Source organism: Lineus longissimus, chromosome 17 (genome assembly GCF_910592395.1).
Source record: "Lineus longissimus chromosome 17, tnLinLong1.2, whole genome shotgun sequence".
Taxonomy (NCBI): Eukaryota; Metazoa; Nemertea; class Pilidiophora; order Heteronemertea; family Lineidae; genus Lineus; species Lineus longissimus.
Window position 1 is genome coordinate 11924707 of NC_088324.1, and position 27870 is coordinate 11952576.

A 27870-nucleotide genomic window follows, 5' to 3' on the forward strand; every position below is an offset into this window, starting at 1 on the left:
GAGTCGAGTCCAACTCAGCTTAGCCTTTAGATGTCATGAGCTTCTTCCAGTATAACCCATCACTCAACAGAAAGTTACAGAGATTAAACTCACTGAGCAATACTGTTGACCATGCATCAATCGGAAGAAGCTTCTTCAATAATCAATGGCGCAGACATGTTATTACAAATCGCCTTACCACTGATTGCAAAATGTCAAGTTAATGATATGGTGTCATCTTTTTCTTGCATAATGCTCATGAGTGTCTGGCAATCCGGAGATATTGGATCATAAGCAAAAAAAGTCACCCAGCACCTGTTAATTAATGCAGGGTTTGTCCACGTAGAATTTTTTTGTTTTTCTCACAGGAAATGGCACCTATGATACTGTTATTGTTTAAGCTAATGGACCAATCTTTGCCATGACAACAGAATATATGCTTACCTATATAATGTTGATTGCTTACCAAAGAAGGATAGTCAGTTTTCGTCGAGTATATCAAAAGAAAAAGGTACTTACACATCAACATGATCAAGCACAATGTGGCGTTTGTAAACCGTAAAACATTTGAAAAGCTCAAAGTTTGCGGATCGGCTTCTTTTCATTCGACTGTTGACTTAATTCCTTGTCTGCTACCAAAGTTTAGGTTGTGGCCAAATATCTGGAAGGTGTCGAGTACCGGGGTAGAAAAACACGCCAGGTTCTTAATTCCTGGTGTAACTCATATAAAGCTCTTCTGTTCTTCATCCAAAACATGCAACCACCAATCAAACACCCTTCATCCCCGCCCTTCGTCCCCTAAAGTGCTAAATGACGACATCTAAGGAAGCTTCTTCATCCATCACTGCCAACACCTAATTCAGAGATTTGCAGATACATTACGCTTCATTGAAGGTATGTGTAAATTTGCTCATTTAATTGGAAGCTGTAGCGTTGTGTCTGAATCAGCATCATCAATTTATTCAGATTGGTATATCAGTCAGCAGCCCTAGGAATTGAACTGCATACTGTGTGTGAATGATGTTGTGGTTGGGGTAGTGCATACCAATTGATTATGGATAAGCCATGAGGAATTCTTCTGGTTTCACCGAGGACAGTGTTCAACATCATATTCAAGTGTCTCACCCATGGTTGAGGTACAAGCTTGAATGTCCATCCAACAGAGGAAAGAATGATGGAGTGGTTGAATTTATTAGTTTTGCATATTCTGTGCAATTAATTTAAAGGGGTATACCATTCATGTCTCATTGTTACAGGTAAGAAAATAGCTATGAGGTTGTGCACAGTGCTGTAGTGCAGATATCATTCATGAGACTTTGCTGAAACTTGATATCTGTGGTGGTTATTATATCTGTCTAGACAACAGCAATGTAGAAATTTATTCAATATGTGTTTACGTTATTTGGAAAATTTAAGAAAAATATTGCTGTACATAAGTGCATTCAGATGATTGAAAGCTAATACATACTCAGACTCAAACTTGGTGGTTTACCGTAATTTCGTTAAAAGTTCTTATTAGCAGTGTTTCATGCAAAAGTTTTTGAGAAAAGAGCTGATTATAGGTGTCAAGTGGTGCATCAATTTACGTAAGTACCACAATTAACAAACATCCATCATGAATATTCAGTGCTCAGGTGGAAAGTCTAACCATCAATCAAGTAAATAGTTGCTGGGGAAATGCTAGATCATTAGTTGATAAAATTCTCTAAGGAAACTATACAAATCTGAATTCAAAGCCAGAGTGCTTTTAACTTAGAATAAATTTTGCTATTTGAAGGATGGGTGACCAAAAAGAGGTGTTTCTTTGAACGCAAGCATTGTATCACTTTGGCATTACATCCTTTGCTACAATGTCTAAGGAAGAGACTTTTATCATGGTGGATAATCTTCTGCTGTGATATTGTAGTGATTAAAAGGAATTTCTTTCATAGAACCACTGTTGTTGATGTTGCTTCAGAAATACCCCCAGGCTCAAAGATTCTCGATTAAACCACTTGGTTCTGATGGTTTATCCTCAGCCTCCGTTATCACAATAACAACTTATTCAGCATTTAACTGACTCTCTAACAAAATACTGAATTCTTGATGAATGCAAACCCTATTAAATGGCTCTTAAAGGACCTATCAGATTCCAGTTTCGGGATGCTATTTTATCGATGCATGTGTCATCTAAGCAACTAGCTCTCATAATACAATGGAATACTCTTCTTCAATCTGATGCAGTTAGAAATTGGATTACGAAGTAGGCTAATGGTGGCTATGAATCCCATGGTAGATCAGAGAAATCAACCAGTTTGACATAAGTAGTGGCTCATCAGGACTGATTCTAGACTTTACTCTTCCTATGTACCTGGGGGAATGGTATGAAGAAACGCTCAACAAAAGCACTTTCCTTCCTTTGTACCTTGCGGAATGGTTTGAAGAGATGATCAACAAATTCTCTACTCTTCCTTTGTACCTTGAGGAACGGTAATTAGGATGGATTGCAGCATTTCTGCATCCTGCAGTCTCACAAATACTTAAATAAACCTGCTGCATTTGTAAATGAATACTATGTTTCTCATCATCAAGAATAATCTCTAGGCCTTCATTGTACTGGCAACAGCTTAGGTCATAAAACCTGTTGGAATGTTACTTGTACATTTCTATGTGGAGAGCATTGCAGCAAAGCAGGAATAGCAAGCGAGGTAGTACTAAAATAGTGTTGTAATTACTGGAGAAGGAATGATTCCTGCAAGTAGCAAAAGGAATACCCTTCCAATTTTGCCACCCTTTGAGAGGTAAGTAATTGTTTTTTGGTCCAGGCCAAGAGAAACCAGCCAGTAAAGATGCTGCTGCCTTTCTACTGCGAAACTGATATGCCTTTTCACTTTTGCTATTCACCTAACTTGACAGTTTACAGCAAATAGTACCTGACCCCAAATAGGACCTTACACTTAATCAGCCTTTCACCTTACATTTAAAAAAACCCAGCCCTCTTAAGTATTCTGCGCACAAACGTTGTGATCTAAGCATCAAATCTCTGCTGTATGTAGAAGACCTGATTTAGTGCTAAGATTCCTAAAACTGCTCAAATGTGGAAACTAGACTCGTAAGGTTTTCGGTCCGATCAGCGTGCCAGTTACAAAGGACTGGTGCATCCTGATCACAAATTTCTATCACCTCAAGTGGTACAAGTAGAAAAATTGTGAACCCAGGTACATTGTGTCTCACTTTAACTAGATTCAGTTCATCTGTGCCCCTTCTGTAGATAGTACATGGCACATGCTACCTAAAGTTGATCCAAACGATAAGAAATCTATACCTTTCGTGACTTGACCGTCAGATCACACCCAATATCAGCCTTCTATCACCAACAGAAACCCTGTTGGGGCTTGTAGCTAGGCAACCAAGACCTGTTCCTCAGGGGTGAATTCATTTGTTATTGTATTCTGACTATAAGATACAATAATCAAGGATATAATGATACTGTCATGCTGGTAAACATTATGACAGGTGACCCTTTAGCTTAACACCAGAACCATTTTGTGATGTCAAAAAATCCGGATAAGTTGAGAAACTTTTTTACAGAAGAATAGTAGTCAACCTACTTCATCATGAGGTGCAATATAAGTTGATTGTATATGTTAAAAAACTCTTTCAAAGACTAAAGCCATGGAATTGCCCAAATCTACCCACACAACTTTCACCCACACAACTCTGTCTATCTAATTAAGTAAATTTGATTTAAGGTATACCTCCGGGGTCATTGAGTTTGATTAACCTTCATCAAATTCCTGTCACATCCCTCGAAGGCTGGCCATCCTCATCTGTACATGGCATTCTCGCACCCAGGCTCTACACCATCTGTTCCTATGTTTCTCTGTGTAATGAAGTAAAGTTCATTCAATTTTTAAGTACCTCACATCTTGTGGAGTTCGAGTAACCTTCATCAAATTACCGTCACGTCCCTGTGAGGGCTTATGCCTTACTCCCTGCATGGCATTATTATTGTGCCCAGGCTCTATAAACGTCTGCTTCTCTGAGTCTGAGCCTGTTTTTTCAATTGTTGCAGGATTATTTTCAAGGTTGTTGGCTATAAAGACCTTGGGCTTCTTAGGAAAGGAAAGAGTTGTTGATATTGCTCCTTCGCCTCTGTGAGCAGATCACAGTATGAGTCAGTCCCAAGGGTGACCTTATTGAGAGAGAAATGGTAAATATTTGATGAAGAAAACAAAAAATGTATCACTAACTTCCATTTAACCCTGGATGTAACATTATTTTATGAGCAGACAGGCCATTTAACTGCGGAAAGAGCGTCTAGTCAAACCCATGGGGCAAGATGAACATTAAAGTTCTCATTTTGATGTTGCAAGAGGGGCATTTGGATGTCAAAATTGGTGATAAGCATGATCCAAGAGGGTCTGATATAAATCCCATTGGCTTGGCACTAATTGTGTATTGATGAACCCTTCTTTCATTGATTTACTACTGTTGATTTGCTATACTTAAAATTGCGGTGTTAGTACCGACTCACCTGTGACACAAAAGGTGACTTTCCAATATCTGTCTCCTAAACTTATCATTTTATTCATCCATTCATTGGTATCTTAAAATCATATTGGTCAGCAGAGAGGGTGGCATTTAACATCAGAGCAACCATATCACAAAAGCTGATCATATTTTATCTGTCGATCCCAGATAGTTCCAATTTCAAAATGTTAATCGCCAAATGGCTGTCATGTGATGACTCATGAGATCAGTCCATTTATTATTCATCTATACAGTGATGTCTGTTTTTCATTCATTGGTTTGTTGGTGGTATAGCATTGACATCCAAGCTGAGCATACTTGGTATTCGACCATCCTGTTTCATTAGATGCATACTCTGCTCATCTTATAATGAGCTGGTTTCCATGTTGTCAAAGGGCTGTCATGCATTAAGTAGTGACCACTGATATCAATCTAGCAATCTATTTATTTATTCATCTGTTTGGTGGTGTCCATGTTTAGACATTTTTTTGTGTGTGTGTATTGTAGCTCTCTGTTTTTTCATATGTGTAGATGTGTCAAGTAGATTAGCTGATATCATCTTTGACCAGCTATATTAGCGTATGAAGAAGAAATGGGGGACAATTTACACTTTGGATGATCTGTCAAATTGCAATAGTGGTTGCTGTTACCAATAGATACACCAGACATCTCAAGCTCTCTTGAGATGTCCATGATTCAATTAACCGGTCTTTCCTTTCTAGCCGCCTATGTTGCATAAATGAGGGAGAGGTCACTCCGGTCCTTCCTATCAGCAGACAGGAGTAGTGGCTTCGATTCCATCAGTGGGAGTCTTGAGCACATCCCACCACCTCCAAAGTAAGTCAAAAATTGATTTCACAGCTGCGCATTTTTCCTGATTTGCTACAGTATATTTTACAAGATAGTTGACTAATCGATCATCCATGCCACCACGGCTACACTAACAAAATCTAAGATGTTCAACAAGAGGGCTCTTTGTCTTGCCATCAACTGACTACATGTAGTTGACTGTATTCCAATTACTTTGCCAACAAGTTGGCTGTTTCCACTGCTTATTTTGCAGGCATTTCTCAAGAGAAAAGGGCAATTTTTCAAGCCATTTCATCATGGACTTATCTAACTTAATTTATATATTTTTCAGGGTTACTGTATTAATTTAAAGGTGCTATGAACTGAGCCCTTCTTTGTTATTTTGGTCAAAGTTTGCTATATGTTTGAAAATGAGTCCTTGTTTTCTTGTTGGTAATGCTGTCTAAAAAAGGATGTTTGTCAGCAGATTTCAGTGTTTCCACCAGGTTTCATGTTGACGGTCTCTGACAGAGACCCTGCCCATGTATTTCAACAGTATGTACTACATTATCATCATTCTTTCTAATTTACTAATTACACTCCCTAATGTCAACACTATGATCCATCCTATCCACATTCATTTCATTTCATTTTCATTATGTGTTATGTTGCATAAAGTGCTTCAGCATTGTCATCAGATGGTCCCAATTCACATAACATCATCGATCCGTCAGCCAATAGAAGTCCTCAAAATGCATTCAAGCAGTGAGCACAGCTGTGGAGTGCATGTTACAGTAACCATGTTTATCACACCTCTCTTAAAATTCATAACAGAATATCGTCCCATCAAAGTATAGTTTGTTGCTGACTGATATTGTAACTGTGCGTGGATATCAATATTCTGTAACATATCAATGTTGGATGCAACGATATTGCAGACCCCATATGATGCAAACAATCCAGGGACGTCGATGTGAATGGATGTTGTGTACTTTCTAAACCACAAGTGTCCATTTCATTGTTTTCAATGCAGTTTTGATGACGGTCACCGTTATAATGGTATACATGGATGCAGCAGTTACATGCAGGTTGGCTCAAAACAATGCTGGTGGTGTAGGAGTAGTAAAATGGTGCAGGTGGTCTTGCCTCATGGTTTTGCTGTCCTTATTCACAATGGATTAATCCTTGTGTTGAATTTCTATGTTTTCGCATATCCAGGATGAGCGAAATTAGTGTTACATACATGAATACGAGGAATACAAGATGAACCAAATTCACGGAAGTTTTTTTTTCTTGTCTTTGCTTTGTTTAAATTGCCACCTTACCTTTGGTGTCTAATTTGTTTTCACTTGGATATGACCTTTAAATTTTGATTTAAACCTACCCTCGTTTAGAGTAAGACATTGACCTTTGCATCTTTTATATCAATTTGATATGACCTTGATATCCAGACATTGGATAGGACCTTGACCTATGATGAGTGATGTCATTTTGGCCATAAAGGATGCACCCTGAAGAGGAGGAGGAAGAGTGGGCTAATGAGAAAAGGTACACAGGTCCTATTTGGAGAGTCTGGTGATGGGACAATATATCTCCTGCCAAAAGATCATGTCTTCTGTATGCATAGTATACATTTTGACACCAACCCATGCTTACAGGGCAATATCTGAGGTAGCAGTTGAGATACTGACTTGTTCATTTAAGCATCGAAAGTCGTCAGTTGCACGGTCTAACAGGAATGTTCACAGCAAAAGGAGGCTGATTTGTTTGGGTGATGATGATTGCATGTTGAATGAAGTCATCATTGTGCATAAAGATACAGAAAACGCTTTCTTTGGGATGGTAGCGAAATTGGGATTATGTTGTTGACATACTTTTATACATTGACTCTAAATCCTTTTTTTTTCGGCAAGATATTTCCCACATTGTAATCGAAAAACGATAGGCTTTGGATAACCATGGTGATTCTGCATAGAGTTTCTTTACTGTGGCATCATTTCACAGTCCGCTGTTGGCAATCTGACACTGGCCCATTTTTTTAGTCAGAATAATCATGGCAGATAAACGGCAGTGATGTGAGGTGAATTATTAATCTCTGTTGAAACACTATGGGATGACGAGGAAATGCTAATGGGAAAGGTAGACTGTTCAGTTTGTTGGTCTGTTTTGCTCTCTGGGGCCAACAATTCATGATAATGATTCTGGAATTCATGTAGCATCCATGAAATGATAATATATTGACATAAAATCTGTCCATCTCTTGCGGATGGGGTGAATTATCACATACCTGAAACATTGTTTTTCAACTAATTTTAGGCTCATCCTTTCTTTGACTCATTTTTCAGATTCAGGTTTTTGAAATCAACACATGTTAAGCTGATTGGGGCCATGGAATCCAATATAAAATGCATTGATCTGCGGTGGTGCAAGCTTCCCCCAGCTCCATCTTCATACCCTCAAAAATCATACTTGTCACATTTACTTAGGATTTCAATGTTTATATTTTTCAGAGTACGAGTTGAGTTCTTTACGAATGAGCGGTCGTTCAAAGAGAGATTGCAGTTGTATTTCATAAAGAATCAGAGATCAAGTAAGATTTAATTCATGTAAAAACTTGTTCAATTTTTTATAATAACTGTAAATAACTCTGAGGGGTTTCATTCATTCCTTACAAATACATTTGCTGAACAGGTATCACAAGTAGCATTTCATAACCCGCTGTGTACTGAACGTGTATTTTATCCTAACGAAATAGATGGTTTCATTTTGTTACGTCTTGTGCATCAGATGCCAGTAATTGGCACTTCCACTTATGGAGTGGTTTTGTCTCGTATATCAGACTTGATGATTTGCTGTTCAATTCACAAAGCTAATGCACACTCTGTCGACAATGAAAATCACTATGGCTGGCCAAGTCTGATAGATATTGATATCTCAGTGATCGGATATCCTAAAATGTAGTTAATGGTCAATTACATGGCTCGTTGTGGCATTGACAATTCATTTCCGGCTTAACCAGTAATGCCTACTGAGAAGTACAATATTAGGACCTACTTGTATTGAAGGATGATTCACCAAAAGCATGAGTAAAAGCCACCGTTTCTTCATAGATTTTCATGCAGTTTGCCTATATATACGATTTTTGCTTGGAACATAGAGAAATAAACATGTTCGTAACTTATATGGAAAAAAACAATATCGTCACTTGGCTCAGAGAGAAGCAATCCATTGTTCTAGCTAATGCAGAAAAAAGCATCAAAGCATCGAAGCAGTAATGATTACCTCATAAACATTGGAGAAATCAACTTTGGTATTGTGAAGGCTTGTGCAAACTTTCATCTCAGTGACGAAACTGCATGATTCCTGGCCTCAAAGAAGTGTTCCAAGAAGAGGCTTGTTATGAAATGGAAGTGTCTTATTTGTTCTCATCAGTAATAAATGATTAAACAACAGTCTTCGCTATCCTCTTTCAGGTCTTCGCATCCGTATCTTTAACCTAGTGATCAAATTATTAACATGCATTCTGTACGTGGTGCGTGTGTGCCTCGACAACCCAAGCGAAAAACCACCATGGTATTATCAAATTTCCAAATATTTGCCTGTTGTTTCTTTGGTGTGGTTTTTAGCTCACCTCTGGGGAGCTTATATGATTCTGTGGCGTCCGTCGTCCGTCAGCATCCATCGTCGTCGTCCGTCGCCATCCGTTAGCGGAGCACGTTTCGTCACTTTGACCATTTCATGTATCTATCATTACGTTCACTAATTTTCAACATCTTAGTATCGCTCGTGTTTGCCTTGAAAATCCATCCAAAAATGACACAAAATGATATATTGTTATAATTGATATCTAGACATGTCAGAACCAATAAAACACTGCCAATGTAGTTGTTGATGTCGTTCATATGCTGCATGCAAAAATCAGCTCAAAATTCCAACCGCTTCATGAAACTGTTCTACCCATATCCACTGCAAATGACATGTATTACATTACCCGACGTGAGCACATGGTCCCTTGACCATTTCATTTAGGTTATACCTTTACGTTGGTACCCTTTTCATTTCATTCAGAAACTGCTACAGTGGCATGTTTTCAAATGTTTCCCTTTTGTTTATTGGTGTGGTTTAGTATCAAAATCTTGATGTACTCTTTATTAGGGAACCTTTCTTCATGTCGTACATTTTTGCAACTGCTTGTAAGTTGCCACAGCACTGTTATTTTTCTAAACATGTCAGCGCCTGCTAGTCCTTTGGTGTGGCTTAGCATCATGGTATTGATATATTTTTTGTTGGCATGAATATACTTTTTATTTAATTCACTTACTATACTTTGCATGTCCGTCTGCACGTTAGGTTTTGATGGTTTTTCAGTTGCGCAAACTCATTTCATTACCTTTCCCTGTTGGGAATGTTGGGAAAGGTACAAGGAAAGGTACAAGGAGACACCAAAGGCTTAAGCTAGTCATGCTAGCCTGTGAATCCGACTTCTATGGAATTTTATGTCTTTCATACTTTACCCGGGCAGGTCAGACTTTTGGTAGGTATAAATTGACTAAATAGGAATTTTAGCACTACACCACCTATTAGGTGTCAGATTAGTTTAAATTGCATGCAGTCTTGTTTTTGCCACAAAACGTTGAATCAGCCAGGAAAAATGCCAGCATGTATTAATTTTACTCAGATTTAAGTTATTTTAGATTTTGAAGTTGAAATTCTACCACTCTCGATGCCTGTCTGATTTCTATCAATATTTCAGTTCTGTAGTGGGAGTGATGCTATTTCTATTTGGCTGTGTATTTGTTTAAAGAATTTCAAATAAAAGTTGCATGTTTCAATTGTTACCGTTTTGTAATGTACTAATTTAGCTAGTTTTACTGGTATATATAGTTTATTGCCATGGATATTCTGCCTGTGAAAATTTTCAGAAATAGATCACGCCTTCTTAGTATCTTGCAAACTGGTACATTTATGGCCGTGATTTACAAATCATGAACTTTGTGTCCAATGTATTCAGAGGCCAATCAAAATTGACAAAAACGTACCAGTAGCAAGTGATTATCGAGAGCTTTCCAGCGATTGTCATGTGAAAAGGCTGTAAAAGTATTTGTCACCTGCCGGCCCTTGCTATACCATTAGTCCTCAAAGTATATAACATGTATGCAGACTAAAAGAAAAGACTTTTTGGCATGGCCTATATGCATAGTCTTTATCAATTCTTGCTAATATCAACTAATGTAGACGATCAAGCTTGATCTATATTTGATAGTAATCCCCTTTTATAGCACGTCAAGTTGTGGACCATGCCTCAACGTTACGGCGGAGGAGAGATTTCAATCCGTGGAAGATTTCAGGAAAAATCCGGTGATAGAATGGTAAGGAATGGGTTTTTCCTAAAAATTTCTTGTTTCTGTGATTTTCACACCGTGATATAAATTCCATGGTGATCTAAACATACATTTTAGTTTGGAAAGGTGGCCCATACTGAGGGAAAGTACTAATAGGCTGAAATAAATATATTTTTTTAAGTGACAGATCTACTGATCCCAATTGCTACACCAATCCACTCTATATTCAAAAAGTCTTCCACTCCCCTTTGGTATAAAGTTATTCCGGTAATCTACATGTTCTGTGATGCACTTTTTGTTTTATTTTTTCTAGGGTGGCGATAGGTTATGTAAATCGAAGCTACTGGCTTTGGGTGACACAAGTGACAGTAGCTGTGATCAGTTTAACAGAAACAATGCTCGTCACATACCTTGGCTACAAAGTAAGTTCCCCCCCCCCACGCATTTACCAACCCAATTTGGGATTCACTGCAGTATTGATATCACATCAATAATTGCTTCCAATTTTCCTGATTCAACACAATTTCTGGCAGGCCAGAAAAATTCATCAGCAAATGCATATTTTTCTCAGTATCTGTGCACAATTTCATTTAACATGATAACTTAAAAACACATAAATTCAATCCTTGTGCAATTTGAGAGTCAGATGAATTGATATGGTATAAAATTAATTAGAATTCAGTTTCTATTCCTTGGAGGGTTTTCGAAGGCATGATCCTAAAATAATTCTGCAAGAAACTAGCTGTTGCATGAGACCACATTATACAGCTCTACGCCACTGGCCTCTAACAAAAAGTTGTAAATAAATTTTGATTATGAAAATATCTTATCATGCTAATTTTTTTGAAGAAAGCCATACTACTTGTATAAATAGTCAATGTATTTTCTGTTATTCAATCAATCTATCAATTTCTATATCCAGGGCAACATCCTCCAGCTAATCCTTGCCCCATCATTCATCCTGGAATTAATAAACACAGTACCTTTTATATCAACTGTAAGTTTAAAGAATTCATCCCCTCCCCCAACGTTCCCAGTACCCTGCTCCCTGTCCTTGAACCATCCTGAACCACCCAGCCCCGGGCCAGGTTGAATAATAAATCCAAAGACTTTCGATTCAAAACACATTTTTTAGAGGTCAGTAATTAGCTCAGCAATGAAAATACATTTCATTTCAAGAGTACATCTTAGTGCATCTCCAAAGGACCCCTGCGAAATTCGACTGGAAATTGTCGGCAAAAGCCGGCAATTTCCACCTAATTCCAAACTATTTTTCCTTGCCAGGAGGCTGGAATTAGCTGGAAATTCCAGAAAATGTCAGGGCTGGAGTTTGGCGGTATTTTGGTAAATGGCAGTGCCAGAAAATGCCAGCTCTGGAAAAAGCTGGCATAACCTGGCATTAGCTGGAACCTTTAAATTTCCAGAGCTGGAATTAGGTGGAAAAATCTTGACCCAGGCCTTCCAGCTGATTACCAATGTCAGGGCTGTCATTTATTGGAAATAGCTGGCATTAGTTGACATTAGCTGGAAATTACAAATTCAGCATGCAACGAGGAATGTCAGGGCTGTCATTTATTGGAAATAGCTGGCATTAGTTGACATTAGCTGGAAATTTAATATTGAGTATGTGACCTGCTCTACGTTTGAATCGATCAGAGCACTGCACACTAATAAACAGGCGTTTTTTGTCACTCAACAGTGACTATGATTAGAATCGTTGTGATATGCAACAAGAAGATCTCTTGTCGTGGAGTAAAACCAATAATCGCTTAGTTTTGACTTTGCTGATTGCAATCTTGTCACACGCACCTGCGATTATCACCACAGACAGGCAATTTTTCACATGCAAACATGATTGCATGTTGATTTTGCTTGATCCCAGGCCGTGCGATTTCCAATTCTAATTCAATTTTGATGGCATCTGCAATTATAACTGCAAACAAGCAATTTCTGTCACACAGAAATATGATTAAAGGTTGCAGGTTGATTTTGCTTCCAACAGAGGTTGCTAGGATGACCAGTTCTTGTTGCGGGCACCTGAAATTATCTATGCAAACAAGTGATTTATGTCACTTGCAAACATGATTGCTGTGGCATTATCAAGTTTTGAGCATATGCCACTGACCTAATCCCTTAGTTTTCTGACACAATCTTGTCACACTGTTATAATGTAAATATCATTCTTGGTGTGTGTTGACCATGGACTTACACGAGCATAAGAGGCCCTATCATATAAAACGTAAGATTATTGCTTCACTGAGGCTCCTTGCAGACACCTCTGCCAGGCGGACACTTCCCCATTGCAGATGGTTTAAGTTGCCACATGACCTGGGTTGGAGTGCCCGTCAATGCCGACTGGCGTCGTCAGGGCTCAATGCCCATCCTGGAGACAGCACGTCATTTACATCATAGCTAATTGTGATCAGTTGATACGATGACGTCATTGACAATCACTGACAGGAAAATTTTGCCTCTCGTTTAATGATATAGATAGTGCAAAGTATTCACATTGTAATATTAGGCTCGTAAGTTTGAGGATCATGGATTGACCAGATTGGTGTGAATTGCCCCAGGGCCCATGGAACATATGTAGGCCTATACCAATTTTAAGTCCAGACTTTACGAAACGTGCCGCGCTAACAATACGGCCGCCACCGACGATGGACGCCACATCATCGCATAGGCTCACAAGGAGAGCCAAATAAAAAAGAGGTGCCGTTTTAACTGGATACCGTGACATCAACATGATGTTAACCACACATAGCACACTCTGTCACTTTGATGTCTGGAGGGCAGGGTTACAGACGGGGACTGACGTCCAAAATGGATGTCCAAATAACATCACTGCACGACCTTGAAAAGAACGATGGAGCAAGCCGACTGTTGATTGACTCCATCACTTACATGAGTCATGAGCTGTGGACATCTCCCATGCAAAATCTTACAGTTATGATACCGTCCGGGTCTACGACCATGCATACAATAATACAGGCTTACAGCACATACACTGATGCAGGCTTCATCATATGCTAAAAAAACAACCTCAAGGCCTGTCCAGATTACCCTTTTTGCATTCATTTGAATCCTTATGTGTTCCAATTCAATTTGTGTAAACTTTGGATATCTTGATATCGAATTCGGGGTAAAAATCAAGAAATAAGAAGAGCTCCCACATGATTTCTTTGTTTGACTTGAAAATTCAAACCTACCAGTTCCTGTCTGAGGTGTAATGCATCATGGGATAGGTCAGGTGATAAGACCACATGATAGAATTGCATAACATAATAGCAATTTGCATAATGCCAGCAAATGCCAGCTTTTTCCAACAATTGTCAGAAACATCGAATTTGAAATTTCCAGCTAATTCCAGCTCTGACAATCTCATAGTAAAGTGACAGAGATTTCCAGCGCTGGAACTTTTACGAAAAGTAAAGTTCCAGAAAATGCCAAGAATTTCCACCCCATGGATAAAGTTCCAGTTTTTGTCAGCTTTTGCCAGCTATAACTTTTCGATGAAACTCTCTAAATTCAAAGTGTCAGCTTATTCCAGCCAAGAGCTGGAAATTCCAGCTATTTCCAACAAAATCCACCTGAGGTAAAATTCATTTCGCAGGGGGAATGATCACAACCGGCAACAGGCAGAACTGAGCATAGCAAAATGTTTTGGCTATAGAGCTTGTTGATCACAACTCCTTCATTTCTATAAAGAGAATATGTATGGAAAAGGAGGTGAAAACTGCCCTTTCTAATTAGAAGATGATAATGATTTGTTTGTGTTTTCACATTTTATATTCTCCCTGCAGATTTTCTGGGCGAGATTACGGTGCCTTTTTATTCCTGTATTCCTAAACTGCTGGCTTGCCAAAAGTGCATTGGAAAATATGCTGGTGAGTTGCAATGTGCTGGCGGTAAATATCCATTCCAAAGTCATCAGTATTGGGAGCCGTGCTAGTTTTTCTGATAATGCTTCTCCATTATGCAGATCTCAGCCATGTTATTCAGAGCTTGCATTAACTCTATACGGATTCATTGGGACATCTAGTGCCCATTTTAAAAATTGAAAATAGTCTGTCGCCTAAAATGCATCTATTTTGTTTTCCATTTCAGAATGACCTCCACCGTGCCATGCAGAAGTCACAATCTGCACTATCACAACAGATACTCATTCTGATGGCTACTTTAACTTGTATTATTTTTACCAGGTGAGGTACCACAGAAGATATACTAGTTCTGCTTCTGTCTGTGATCAATATTTTGTGCATCTTCTTGATGTTCAAAATGCTAGTGGACCTCATCAAGAACGTTAGAAATCACAGCTTGGCGCATATATGCAATAAACTTAGAATTAAACTAACGATCACAATATGAACCACATGTGTTGTTTCGTGTATCATCCCCTTTTGTAAATTCACTGACATTCCTTTAATGTAAGATTTCTATCTAGATATTGATGTGTCATTCTTTTTTATTTGCAGCGTGTGCGGTGTACAGCAGCTACAGCGTGGTGGCTATCAGCATATGGATTTCTTTGGTGCATTATGGTTTGTGATAGTTACATTCTCGACAGTCGGCTACGGTGATTATACGCCGGATATATGGCCTAGTCAACTCTTCATGATGATCATGATAGCAGCAGCATTAGTGGTCGTTCCAACGCAGGTATGGTGATCAGGGAGTCATGAATGTCTAATTGGTGCCACAAATGTCTCATTAGTACCATAATTAGTGGCAAGATCCCTGATGCATAGGATGCTAGGTTGGTGAGGAGGTAGAGGAGGCACAATAATGAATACTTGGACTGTGTCCTATTCAATGGGTTGAGTCAATATGATAGGTGGTATTCGCTCGACTAGAAACAACTGGTAATGCTCAATGCAGCAATTATAATCACCGGTGGCAGATACAAAAATTGCCTCTTTGCACGGCCGTAGACAAATATGAATTTTCTAAAGACACCTTATTATTTTTTCAGTTGGAGCAGCTTGCCTTCACATGGATGGAGCGACAAAAACAGGGTGGCACTTATAGTAGTCATCGAGCACAAACAGAAAAACATGTTGTTGTATGTGCTACAGCGTTACATGCAGATACTATCATGGATTTTCTAAATGAATTCTACGCCCATCCAAAATTGCAGGTGGGTGGATAATTATGGAGATAACCATGGGTAGTGTGATCTTTGATCCTTTAATTTGTTAGGGTTTGGAGTTGTGTTCTTTTGCCCTTTAATTTGTCATAATTCTCACCTCAGTTGACTTCAAAACCTATGATTATGTTGTTGAGATAATTTAAACACTTTATTTAAAGCTTTGATCATTATTGATCAGAAATGTAGCTGTTGGATCACACCCTACTATTAGTAAAGATGCGGTTGAAGAACACATCCCATCACACTACATTTTTGATTGATCGTGGATCAAAAAGTTTCATCGAGATTCAATATTTATAAGATAATTGATGTGTCCTGCCTCCAATTCTTATGGCACATCATGAACCTTCATACTAATTAAGTTGATGACATTTATTTGCCATATCCTCGGTGATATTAATAGAGGTGTGGTCAGTACTGATTCTGGATGATCTTTGAGTTTAAATGAAAAAAAGTGGGTTTCACTAGTGTAACTTATTCCTGATGAACTCTCGATTATTCTTTGCAGGACTATTTTGTGGTGTTATTGTCCCCTTGTGAGCTGGACCCCACAATGAGGATGATATTACAAGTACCCATCTGGGCGCAGCGGGTGATTTATATCCAAGGGTCGGCATTGAAAGATGCTGACCTGACGAGGTGCAGGTAAGGGTACTTAGCCAAGAGAAGGGTTATGGCTATTTGAGCTTCCACACAATTCCTTCATTTTCCGACATTTCATATGTATTTTGTTATTTTCTCCTGTTTAAAGTTGAAGAAAGTTTTACTGACTTGAAGTTTCTTATCTTTTTTTAGAATGCAGGAAGCAGAGGCTTGTTTTATCCTAACAGCCAGGAATTATGCAGATAAAAATGCTGTTGTAAGTATTGATCCTGTGGTATTGGTGGCATCACCCTTATCTCGAAATTGATATGCCGGCAAAATTTCCTGGAACGATGTCGGGAACAATACGACAATGACACGAGTTTTCATTTCCGATTTGTTTACCTAGTTGATCTGTCTACATACTATTCATTGCTGGCAAGTTGCTATCAATGCTGATATCCTTCCATCCAATTTTCAGGATCAGCATACCATATTGAGATCATGGGCTGTGAAAGATTTTGCACCTACATGCCCACAGTATGTCCAAATTTTTCGGCCGGAAAATAAATTCCATGTGAAGTTTGCTGGTAAGTTATCCCAAGTGTAAAAAAGACCATTATAGACGCAGCATGAACCTGTTGCCTCTAACATGTCAGAGTGTATAGAATGGAATGTTTGAAACATTGCAACACCAACTTTCAGTCGGAACATATCTCGGGGAATCAAGTTGAAATGTTTGAATGTCATTCCTCAAATACATTTTCTCTATGACTTGTTAATAGCCATCCAGGTCAAAGACTAAGTCTCTTAATCTTCTTTTTTTTGCATTTCAGAACATGTTGTCTGTGAAGATGAATTCAAATATGCCTTATTAGCCAATAACTGTCTTTCACCGGCTACCTCCACACTAGTGACTCTTCTTCTTCACACATCAAGGGGACAGTAAGTAAACATTTTATTTTTATGCTGCCCCACTGAAGTATTCTTACCAAAGTTGACTGATGAGATAGTCTTCCTCCCATACCCCTACCTCTGTAAAGGACATGTCGAGACAATTTTTACCTTAGTTTATCAACTGGAAGACTCACCAATTAGCCTACCCACTTCCATGCTACCATTTATCAAAATCATCCAATGAACTCATGATTGTCTGTTGAATTCTCTGTTTGAGTAGGACGTATTCATAATGAAACTTGTATCTTTCAGAGAGGGCCAGACCTCATCTGAAGAATGGCAGCGTGTGTATGGCCGATGCTCAGGGAATGAAATTTACCATATTAAACTTGGTGATAGTCAATTTTTCGGAGAGTACGAGGGAAAGAGTTTTACATATGCTAGTTTTCATGCACACAGAAAGTAAGTTCAACTGGGACTTTGAAGAGGTGTCTTTAAAAATAGGACCAGTTAAGCCCCTGTATGATCACTGGCGTCCCTGGTGATGACCACCTCCACAAGAAAACAGTCAATGTCTTTAGATAAACAATAGGTTAAAATCACCTCTCAACAAGTGTTATTGCTACATGTAGCATTGCTTAAGTTGTAGTTTTTAGACTTTTAATCACTGAGGAAGTTTTATAAAAATAATGTTTTAAAAAGTTGCTCTCGTTGACGAAAGGGTTTAGGAGATGCCAGTGCTTTTGTCATCATTGAACATTTGAATGAGTTGTTTCTTATATTTTTCAGGTATGGCGTTAGTCTTGTTGGTGTCTTGCAGAGTCTTCCAGGATCCACAATCCAGTTGAATCCTGGTCCAAGGCACATTATGAAAGGTACTATAGTTGTAATTCAGAGCTAATACATTTACTACTTAACCAGGCTATTTTGGGGTACCGTTGTCATATTCTAACAATTTCAGGTCTGTTGCCATTTCCAACAATGAGCATCTTTATTATGAGATAAGGCAATGCAACTAGTGCATAAAACACACTTTAGCAGACATTTTTTTAATTTTACTTGTCCGGAGAATGTTCACCATGTTGTTTTCTTCAACTAGGTGCTGATATATGCTTCTACATGAACATAACCAAAGAGGAAAATTCGGCTTTCATCCTCGCGCATCCAAACAATGATAAAGATACGCGAATGGATAAAATGAAGCCACCTGCTGGTGGAAATTACTCCAAAGTCGCTAGCATGATTGCAAGCGTTGGTAAGTATGTTATCCTTGGATACGCCTGTGAACATGGTGATGTTATTTATTGTCGACCTTGCTTTTAGTCCATGACCTTTGATATTTGGAACATTATGCAAATCACTTGCACAGGCGGAACTTCAGCATCTCCTAAACATACATGTGACAACTCCCTTGCAGCTGTGGCAATTTTCTGACCTTGTATCGCAATGTTATACACTCATTGATCATCGTCACATTTGTATCGTAAGCCTTACAGTCACTATCTACATCTCCTTGCATTCTTAGCTACAAAAACGTTGAGACTTATTTCAAACATGTACCAAGACTGTCAATGCGGCTTTGGCTTACCCTTTAGACCGATTCAGCTCAAGTTCAGATTTCCTTTTCAACAGAGATAAAGAGACCCAAGAACTCCCAATAATACCCTGTTGTAGCATACCCAGTGTGATGTTATGATAATGTGATGTTAGCTGACTTGTTTCTTGGTGGTACAGGTTAACTGTAAGGAGGCTTTTTGTGTGTTTGTTTGTTGGACTGTGAGTGGATGTAACCGGTTAAACTGTGTATAATCTTTCCTGAATGATTTGGGAAATCTTCGCCATCTTACTTTGAAAGTATTACTTTGAACACATCTATTTTATACCTGTGAAATTAACAAAATGTTGATCGATTTACTGATGGATACGTTATATGGTTTACATTGAGTCCTTCATTACCTTTACTATTCTCAAGTAGAACATACAGGCTTTATAATTTTCTATCATGAAGTGTAGTCTATCTACAAAAGACTCAAATAATGACAAATTATTGTTCCGTCATTATTTCTGTTTGGAAATGAATGTTCTGTTCGAATTGGAAAATTATTATGATATCAGTTATACGATATACTTCAGTTGATGTCACCTTCTTTATAATCAGCGCCATGTGAAGGTTCAGTGTATTGTCGTGGAGAAAAAAAAAAAAAAAAAAAAATTTCATGAGTGTTTTATTTACGTTCCTCCCTAGTTAATAAATGTTTGTTGTATTTAAAATATTGTAGAAGAATTGCCGAGAAAACTATCTTTTCGGAAAAAAAATCAGACGTACCATCCACCACGACCTCGGCTAAACCAAACGAGCAAGTATCCCTTGCTATACTTTCTCTCCTACTAACGCTACTTCCTTCTTTCTCGATCTTGACTAGAAATAAACGGTGCATGAACATCCAGAAATGTAGATTTGAGATTTTGATTTGCAGAAGCTTTTGTTTTGCGGAAAAATAAAACTACTGTTTGCTTAAAGCAGGATTCATTGGGCTTGGCTGCACTGCTCTGGTGTATTTTGCTGAATATTTCTGCTGGGTATGTCTGCTGGCATTATGGTTTAATTAAATGTAGTCAGTTTTATTTGAATATGTTAAAGTTGTGCACGTCAAAGAAAAAAAAGTTATACCTTTTTGGTTGGAACTAAAGTCAACCTTTTGAATTGGAACTAAAGGTTTCCCTTTTGAGTTGGAACTAAAGTTATACCTTTTGAGTTGGAACGTAAGTTATACTTTTTGACTGGGAACCTTTAAATGACATTTTGGTAGCATCATTTGTTGTCAAACAGCTTGCATGCAATGCTTTAAACTTTATCACTTCAAAAAAGGGAAACGAAATTTAGCAATTAAAAAATCTGCATTTCTGGATAAGAGTAGGAATATTTTTTAGAATGATATCAATTTCGTCAAATCTTGAATTGACTGTTGTAGAGTGAATAGTTTAAAATCATGATTAAATGAATATCTTCTTGTATGCACATTGTGACTGTAGAAATCAGTAGATTTTGTTTAGACTTTTTGGAATTGTCTCTTTCCAAAGTAGCGCTTCTAGAACTAAGTGTGATCTTCATAGTTTGTTCATACTCTTATACTAGATGCCAAAATGAAAAATCATGCATGATGCCATTTTCAATGTTAGTAATGAGTGACCCCCCCCCCCCCAACTTCCACCCAGGTTTAACCAATAAAGGTATTACTCATGAAGTTAAAATGATTCCATCTCAACCCAGGGGTAACCACTAAATGTATTACTAATAAAGTTAAAATGATCCCATCTCCAGCAAGTTGTGTCGAATATAGTGCTTTCCCATTCTCATCCATGTTCATGTCTTCAATCCTATCTGTGTTCAAATCTATCTATATAAGAAAATAGATAGATTACTCAATATACAATCAAACATTATGCCACGAGATCCAATCTGAGCTTTTTGCCGTAAGCTATTGTTTTTGTGTGAGTTGAGCTTTGGTCCAATGATTAAATCATTCTCTCCACAGTCTTTCATGCCATTTCCGTTCTAGAATGACCAAAGATGTAATATTATTTCCAAAGCATTGATTCTCATGTGGACCTGAAGCATGTTTTAACAAATATAAATAGTGTCTTGTACAAAACTAATCTGTGATAGTTTGTGGAAAAACTTAGATGGGTATGACCGGTTTTGGAGAGAACAATTTATGTTTGTATACGTAGTCTAGGTGTTACCTGTATATTGGTGGAGTTGCTTCTTTGTCCTGTTTACATCCATACAAGACCAGAAAGCACCCTAGTTTGGTCTCACGTGTATTTTGTAGGGTTGTCGTCTTTCCTTATTTCAGTATCAAGATGTTATATATCAGTTATATTTTTTTTAAACATATCAAAGCCTTTCTCGTCAAATATTTTCCTGCAACTATTGAAGAAATAAAAGAGACAAGTCCTCGAGTGCATTCCAAAAGTTTGATGAGCCAGTCAATGTCCTTTTGTTAGAAACATTCTGACCTTGTTGAAATGTGCCTCGATCCCGATCAAGGCTGTGTCTTAAGCAAACAAGTCCCGGGCTCGAGGACAGACAGGACAGCTTGTGACACAATATCAATGTGTAGCTCTACATGGTCTGTCTTTAATCTACAAATAGCTATATCCTCTCCACGGGAAGAATTGCTTTACCTTTTGCTGTACTGTCCTGTGAAACTGTCCTTTCCCCCATGTTCGTGCTTCCTTCATTTCTCATCCTTTGTTTCTTTGTTGACCTCTCCCAACAGGCAAGCAGGGTACCGTGGCCATGGTAGTCAAGGCTGGCGACGGTGGGCCATATGCAACCTATACTAAGAACAGTATTACCCCGCCAAATTCGAACCAAGGTGCCGCATATCATGTGTTCATAAATCTTGGTGTACGGCTTTTGCTTTTTATGTCCGGACATGGATGTGCAGGGTGAAGGAATTTGTAAGTTTTGGCTTGGTTATGAGGACTATGTCAGTTATGAGATTAAAATGTTTTTTGACTTGAGCTGATCTCACTTTTACTTATTTTATTGACAAAGAAAGATTATGAAAATGAATGTTGTCACTCCGATGCGGTGTTTGAAACATCCTCAGCTCATTGCAACTGGATATTATTTTTAGCTGAACTTATCCTTCAAAATTTGTTCGTCAGGAGACATTGCCCTCATGATGAAACTAAGCCAAATTCCACACATTCCTCTTTCTGTGCGCATGTGTGGTGAGAGCTCTTGCAAAATTTCAAAGTTCATGTCATCTTCTTGTTTATTAAAAAGTTTCTAATTAAATCATTTCAAAAGTTAAACTGTTTTTGAGAAAAATGCTCTTCATCTTTTAGATCTTCATCAGCCTCATCATTTTGATGATCATTTCTCTTTTAAAGTCTCTATCTTAAGCTTTCTCATATAGCTTTTTGGTCATGTTGAAATGGGATATAACTTCTCGAGAGGGCAGTTTAGATTTGCAGTTGAGTATTGATCAGTCTTCTAAATTGAGGTCTTCAGATTCATATCATGAATACAGTAGAATCAAAATACAGTAGAAAAAAACTCGCTTTTCAGATATTTTCATAGACGCACAAGGTGCACAGGACTCAAAACACTGTAGAAAACCTTGTTCTCAAATCTTCTGATCAGCTGTTTTCATTTGCTTCTCATCATATGAACTTTGAATTTTCTGCATAAGGTTTCTTTACGTTTGTTACTGGGGAGTTTACCATACTTGTAGAGGTGGTAAAATGGCAAACATGTTCCAGTCCTTGTCAACAGCCTCTTGTCTCTAGCTCCAACTTGGATGTAAGTTGTTTTGCCACTGATGAAATGAAAGAAAGCTTTTGGAGCCTCGACTGAAATCTTTGTTATTGATCTCACATTCTCAATATCTTTACATGAGGAGTTGATTCTTTTTTTTTAAGATGAGTAAAATCAGATGAAGGAATAAGCTTTAACATTCAACAACTAGTGGCAAAACAGTTAACATTGATTGTTAAATTAGATGGCTAAAAGTATTGTCACCATATCACTGTTACCTCTTCCTAGATATTTGTGTCCCGAAAATCAAAAGATTTGACATCTTTTGACTTGACCCACTTTGATTTGGAAAGTGGGTCACTGTGACCTAAACAATTTGATCAATAGTCCCAGATATTGTCCAATGTGTAATTCGTGCTCATCAGTATTTTACCAAGTGGTTTGTGCTGCATTTTTATTCACAAATTTTGTGATGTATCAAGTCATTATTGTCCAGGTCAACCTATCAGTGTTTTAGGAAATCTTCTATCTATGTCATTTATGCCCACCTTTTATCCAAAGGATGTTTTGTGAATTTTATATCAAATGGGTATCCCAATTTTATATCCATTGGATATTAGAAAATATTGCCCATGTACTATATGCTGATAGATAGCCATCCTGTAGAGATAGGGGATAAGACCCTACCCTTAGGAGACCAGGATTTGAATAGCCCGTTCCTGATGTGTTTGCCGAATGATGTATTCTTGTCGCAAAATAAATGGAATTATAAGTGGTTCCCTTTCCCCGTTGTCGTTGAGTTTTACCTTGACTGAAGCAGTATGATATTGCATGCCATTATACTTTAATACCTTTCCGCACTCCATTTTTAAGGAGTTTCTGACAAATAATGGAAGGTTGAATCTATATACTGATGATAGATTGGTAGCTTCTTTGATTCGAGATGTTCTGTACTTGAAAGAAGTTACTGAAGTAGAATTTGATCAAATAGAGAAATAAAACTTGGTTAAAAGTAAAAGAAATATGGTTGAAACAAATGCACTAATGCGCATTTCTAACTCCTTAATTGTTACTGTGACCTTCATCTTTCAGGTACTGTGGCCTTGGAGCTCCAACACACAAGGGATAAGTCTAACAGTCAGGTGCTAGATCAGAATGGACAAAAGACAGATTCAATGGCCAACAAACTAGAACTTCCAAAAGGCCTAAGTATACAGAGTCTAAATAAGCGGCCTAGTATTGCTCCAGTGCCGGCCGTTCTTGATGCAGCAGGTATTGAGATTACGGTAGAGTCAGAGGACTCTGATCAAGATAGCAGTATAACTGAAGAAGAGCCACCTTGGGTTACACCCAACTCGGAGTAAGTTGCCCCTAAGTTTGTCTTTCTTTCAACTTGGAATACTAGTGTTTTTTGGCAATATTAAAGCCAATAGTCAAGTCATATCAATTTGCTGGATTACATCCGCCTACCTGTACAGGTACCTGTAGCTGATTAGTGTATACACTCATCATGTCCATTGTACCTTTTTTGATCCACTGAAGTCATCATTTTTACAAAGAAGTTGATCTTTAACTCAGTAAATATTTGATTTCAAGTAATTAGTGGAGAACTTTTTCCATTCACAGTCTAGTTAAGGGCTACCCTCCGAATGCCCCATTTATTGGTCAAAGTCCGACAATATGTCACATACAACGGGTTAAGCGACATTTGTGTTGCCTCCAACTAGCTAAGGTATTCAATTCATTTCAAACCAAAATAAACTGAACAGAAATGGAAACTCCATGTAACATGCCTAACTATCTTTCATAGTCTTGGTTTATGATTAACTCTACCCTGCTGCAGTGAAATTTTGGGAAACTTTATGAGATACATTTGGTATTGCACAGACAGAACCTGCTTATTTCTGAAGCCCTCCTCCAGCTGATGTTTGGCCTGATACTGTGAAAATGGTTTTGTTGCCCATCCCTCATGAAAGATGAGTCACAGAAGACGTACTGAACATTTCAGGGCAATATCTTGATCACATTTATAGGGTGCTGTGTCAATTTATGGATCAAAAGTGTTAAAATAGGATGTCACTCTCTGCCACAGACGAAGATAACTGAAGAACGTTTCTCTTTGAAGGTGATAAAATAATGTGATATATCACCATATACTTCACCTCAATCTGTTCATAAAATTGAAATATAAATAGGCTTTGTGCCCAAGGGGTTGTAATTTTTTCGATGAATATATAGGCTTCCATTTCTGTTCTGTTTGCCCTGATGCACTGTGGCTGTGTAAATATCAGAATCTGCTTATAGCTCTGTGTAGTGTCGTATTAGAAGCAAAAATACCCCCAGATGCACACCCCATTCTCCGCACTATTTCTCTTAACTTTTCTAAAAGCCCTTCATGCCATTTCTTCCAGGCATGTTTATTTCTTGCATGGTTTGCAGCATTCTCTATTTTGTAAATTGAGCATAATCATTGTTTTCCCTTCCCTAATACCTCCACATGCTGATAATACAGCTTCCTTCAATGTAATGTCGTGGAAAGAGCCATGGCTCCAAATTGGAGTGGGAATTTAGCCTCCCCTCCTCTTTTAAAAGTGTTCAAACGTTATTGTCTTGGTACACTTTTTCTAGCCATGCTCTAATAATTCAGTTTTAACCTATCAAATTGTATTCCTGAAGTGTCTCTCAAATTCTTGCCGAACTAATATCCAAACAGCTTCATCTGATCTCTTGAATACGATTGCCAATGGTTTGATTGTGAGATCCTATGGATCTAAAGATGTTTGCCTTGGTGACAAAGTTTTTGCCATTTTCTCGAAGTCTGATGGCAACATTTGGAGAAAATGGTGTAAATTTTATCGAGGCAAATATATGTCGTTTTATCTCAAAAATTAAGCCATTGACAATGCCTAAATATTGTCATCTCAATACTGCTATGCTTTCCTTGGATGATATTAATAAAACTCTGATAAATTTTCTGTGATTTCATTTTGAGTTTTCCTATACATTTGCTTTCTCATCTTGCTTTAATGTCAGCCTGCTTTCACATCAACACACTGTGGCTTTGCAATAGGATATATCATCACTTCATTTCTCATTCTCAACTTGATAAAATGTTCATAGAGTGGCTCTGATTTCATCCCATTTAATTGATTGCAATTTCTTTTAAATTTGATTTAAATAAAACATTCTGACTGTCACCATGTAGATGCTTCAAATCATGTCAGTTATATCATGCTTCTAATTTCCTCAATTTGATTGCATAGCATACTTCCTGATTCCTTTGTCCCTATAAACAATTTGAAATTTCTAAAAGTTTTCATTTCTTATAATGACAGCCGGTATATAAATTATCAATGAACATTTAACTTCAATCATCATATTACTTTTGATTTTCTGAGTAGTTATTTCAATAACGGCAGCTTCCAGATTCTTAAGTTGCTGTTTCCCTACAATATGTTCTTGTTATTTCAAGATCTCAATGAATAAAACCCATACAAGAATACTCATTGCTGTAATCATATAAAGATATTCATGAGAGTTATGGATGAGAATTTTGTTGTATAGATAAATGAATCATTGAATGGTCTGAGATTTGCTACTCAGCTAAAGGACTGCCTCCAGAAACAAAGTTATTTCAGAAACAAAAACACTATTAAATTTATTGTCTGCAGTGCTGGCACGTGCACGGTGCGTAAAAAACTAGCTTTGCTTTAAGTGTATTTTACCTTTTAGTACATGTATAAGAGACGGCCTACTAACCAGCGAGTGGTGGAATCTGGTCAGATGTCCCTTGTGCTAGGGAGTAAGATACATAAATCACCCACATAGGGTCCAGCACAGTATGCACGAGGCTCTTCCGAACCTGAAAATTGATCCTCTTACACTACGTGCACGGTGCGTAAAAAACTAGCTTTGCTTTAAGTGTATTTTACCTTTTAGTATAAGAGACGGCCTACTAACCAGCGAGTGGTGGAATCTGGTCAGATGTCTCTTGTGCTAGGGAGTAAGATACATGAATCACCCACATAGGGTCCAGCACAGTATGCACAAGGCTCTTCCTAACCTGAAAATTGATCCTCTTACACTACTTTAGAAGAAGGCTTTATCTACTAACTCACTGACTGTCAATTTAACCGCCCATGGAGAAAATTGGAGAAATGCACTCCCTGTTCCCTTTTTGCCCCGCAAACCAAAGAGAGCAATGAGTTTTATAGCAAGAATACTTTTTTATTCTTGGCAATTACATGTAAGTGCTTATGTGATGTGACGTCATCAGAGTCTGTCTTCAGATTTCTCCATTTTCAAGAAATAAAAAATTACAATGATGTGGACTTGTGAAACAGTTTTTATTGCCAACGGGTTCTGATATTGCACAGCCACGATTTAGCCCTTATTGTTGCTATCTTTCTGGTGGCTTCTTAGTGACATTCTTGTGTCACTGATCAAAGACACAAAGGCCGGCCCAGCGCATGACGTCAGGGACATCGGATGACTTGCTATTGCCAACTTATTGTTTGTACAGATTGAACATTTAGAATGGGTAAAAGCGTTTGACTAAGTTTGGCCAGCAAGAAATTAGCACTCATCAGTTTGCCGACATCAAGAAAGAAACCTCTTGGGGGGGGGGGGGGAATCACCAAGGAGTTCTTACAGATAAGTCACAACCCAAGTTTGTTCCTATGTCTGCAAAGCGTTTCATTCTATTATCCATAGGCCATGATAGTTCCTTGAGAAGCCATCAGATTGTCCCCCTCTTTGTGCTCGCCAATCGCTCGTTTTCTCTTCACATTATGAATGTACCGTCCATCACCTATTTTCACAGTACCGTAAAAGGGTTCCCGCCACTTACACCCTACATTGGTACCACGCCCACGCTGACCCATATTATGCGGGAGAAGCGGCATATATGTTGTCTCCAGTTGGCACAGGTATTACATAGTAGACTGTAGTCAGTCCAAATCTGCCTAGCAAAATCACTGTCAAACCAGGTGTAAAAAACAGGATGTTTTTGATATTGAACAGCATCACAGCTGTCAATTTCACAACCTATTTTGATGAGTGCAAGATAAAACGACTAGTCTCAGCTACATTATACTGTGGCTCTGAATGAAAGTTATGATGCTATTCAATTCTGAACGTGTAACATATGGGGTTTTTATACCTTACCGCTTTAACAAATACTGATGACAAACTCATGAAATCAAACTTTCATGTTACACTTCCAGTCAGATTTGTTGTTGTTGTTGGAAACTATTTGAATCAGGTGACTGGCATAAGGCTAGATTTGTAGCTGGGCAGATTTGGGTAAGCGTTGGTTTTAAAGCTCAGAGACCAAGGCAAATTTGGCC

General features: G+C 38.1%; 1 protein-coding gene across 36 annotated transcripts in view; it reads left to right on the forward strand.

The window, feature by feature from the left end:
* LOC135501220 (potassium channel subfamily T member 1-like) overlaps positions 1–27870 on the forward strand; it is a 100763-nt gene that overhangs the window by 55529 nt on the left and 17364 nt on the right. For 25 of the 36 annotated variants that reach the window (XM_064793177.1, XM_064793197.1, XM_064793204.1 and 22 more), the window contains 20 exons: positions 7791–7870; positions 8754–8853; positions 10560–10649; positions 10936–11044; positions 11545–11619; positions 14426–14509; positions 14730–14824; positions 15098–15281; positions 15595–15759; positions 16280–16416; positions 16567–16630; positions 16835–16943; positions 17190–17298; positions 17563–17712; positions 18040–18125; positions 18350–18505; positions 19530–19607; positions 21534–21632; positions 23615–23882; positions 27345–27450. In XM_064793177.1, coding sequence (XP_064649247.1) covers positions 7791–7870; positions 8754–8853; positions 10560–10649; positions 10936–11044; positions 11545–11619; positions 14426–14509; positions 14730–14824; positions 15098–15281; positions 15595–15759; positions 16280–16416; positions 16567–16630; positions 16835–16943; positions 17190–17298; positions 17563–17712; positions 18040–18125; positions 18350–18505; positions 19530–19607; positions 21534–21632; positions 23615–23882; positions 27345–27450 — 2344 coding nt within the window. Of the gene's footprint in view, positions 1–2462; positions 2760–3867; positions 4172–5213; positions 5329–6132; positions 6829–7790; positions 7871–8753; positions 8854–10559; positions 10650–10935; positions 11045–11544; positions 11620–14425; positions 14510–14729; positions 14825–15097; positions 15282–15594; positions 15760–16279; positions 16417–16566; positions 16631–16834; positions 16944–17189; positions 17299–17562; positions 17713–18039; positions 18126–18349; positions 18506–19529; positions 19608–21533; positions 21633–23614; positions 23883–24148; positions 24255–27344; positions 27451–27870 lie in introns of those variants that run through there. The other 11 variants (XM_064793171.1, XM_064793173.1, XM_064793203.1 and 8 more) reach the window with 9 other exon arrangements.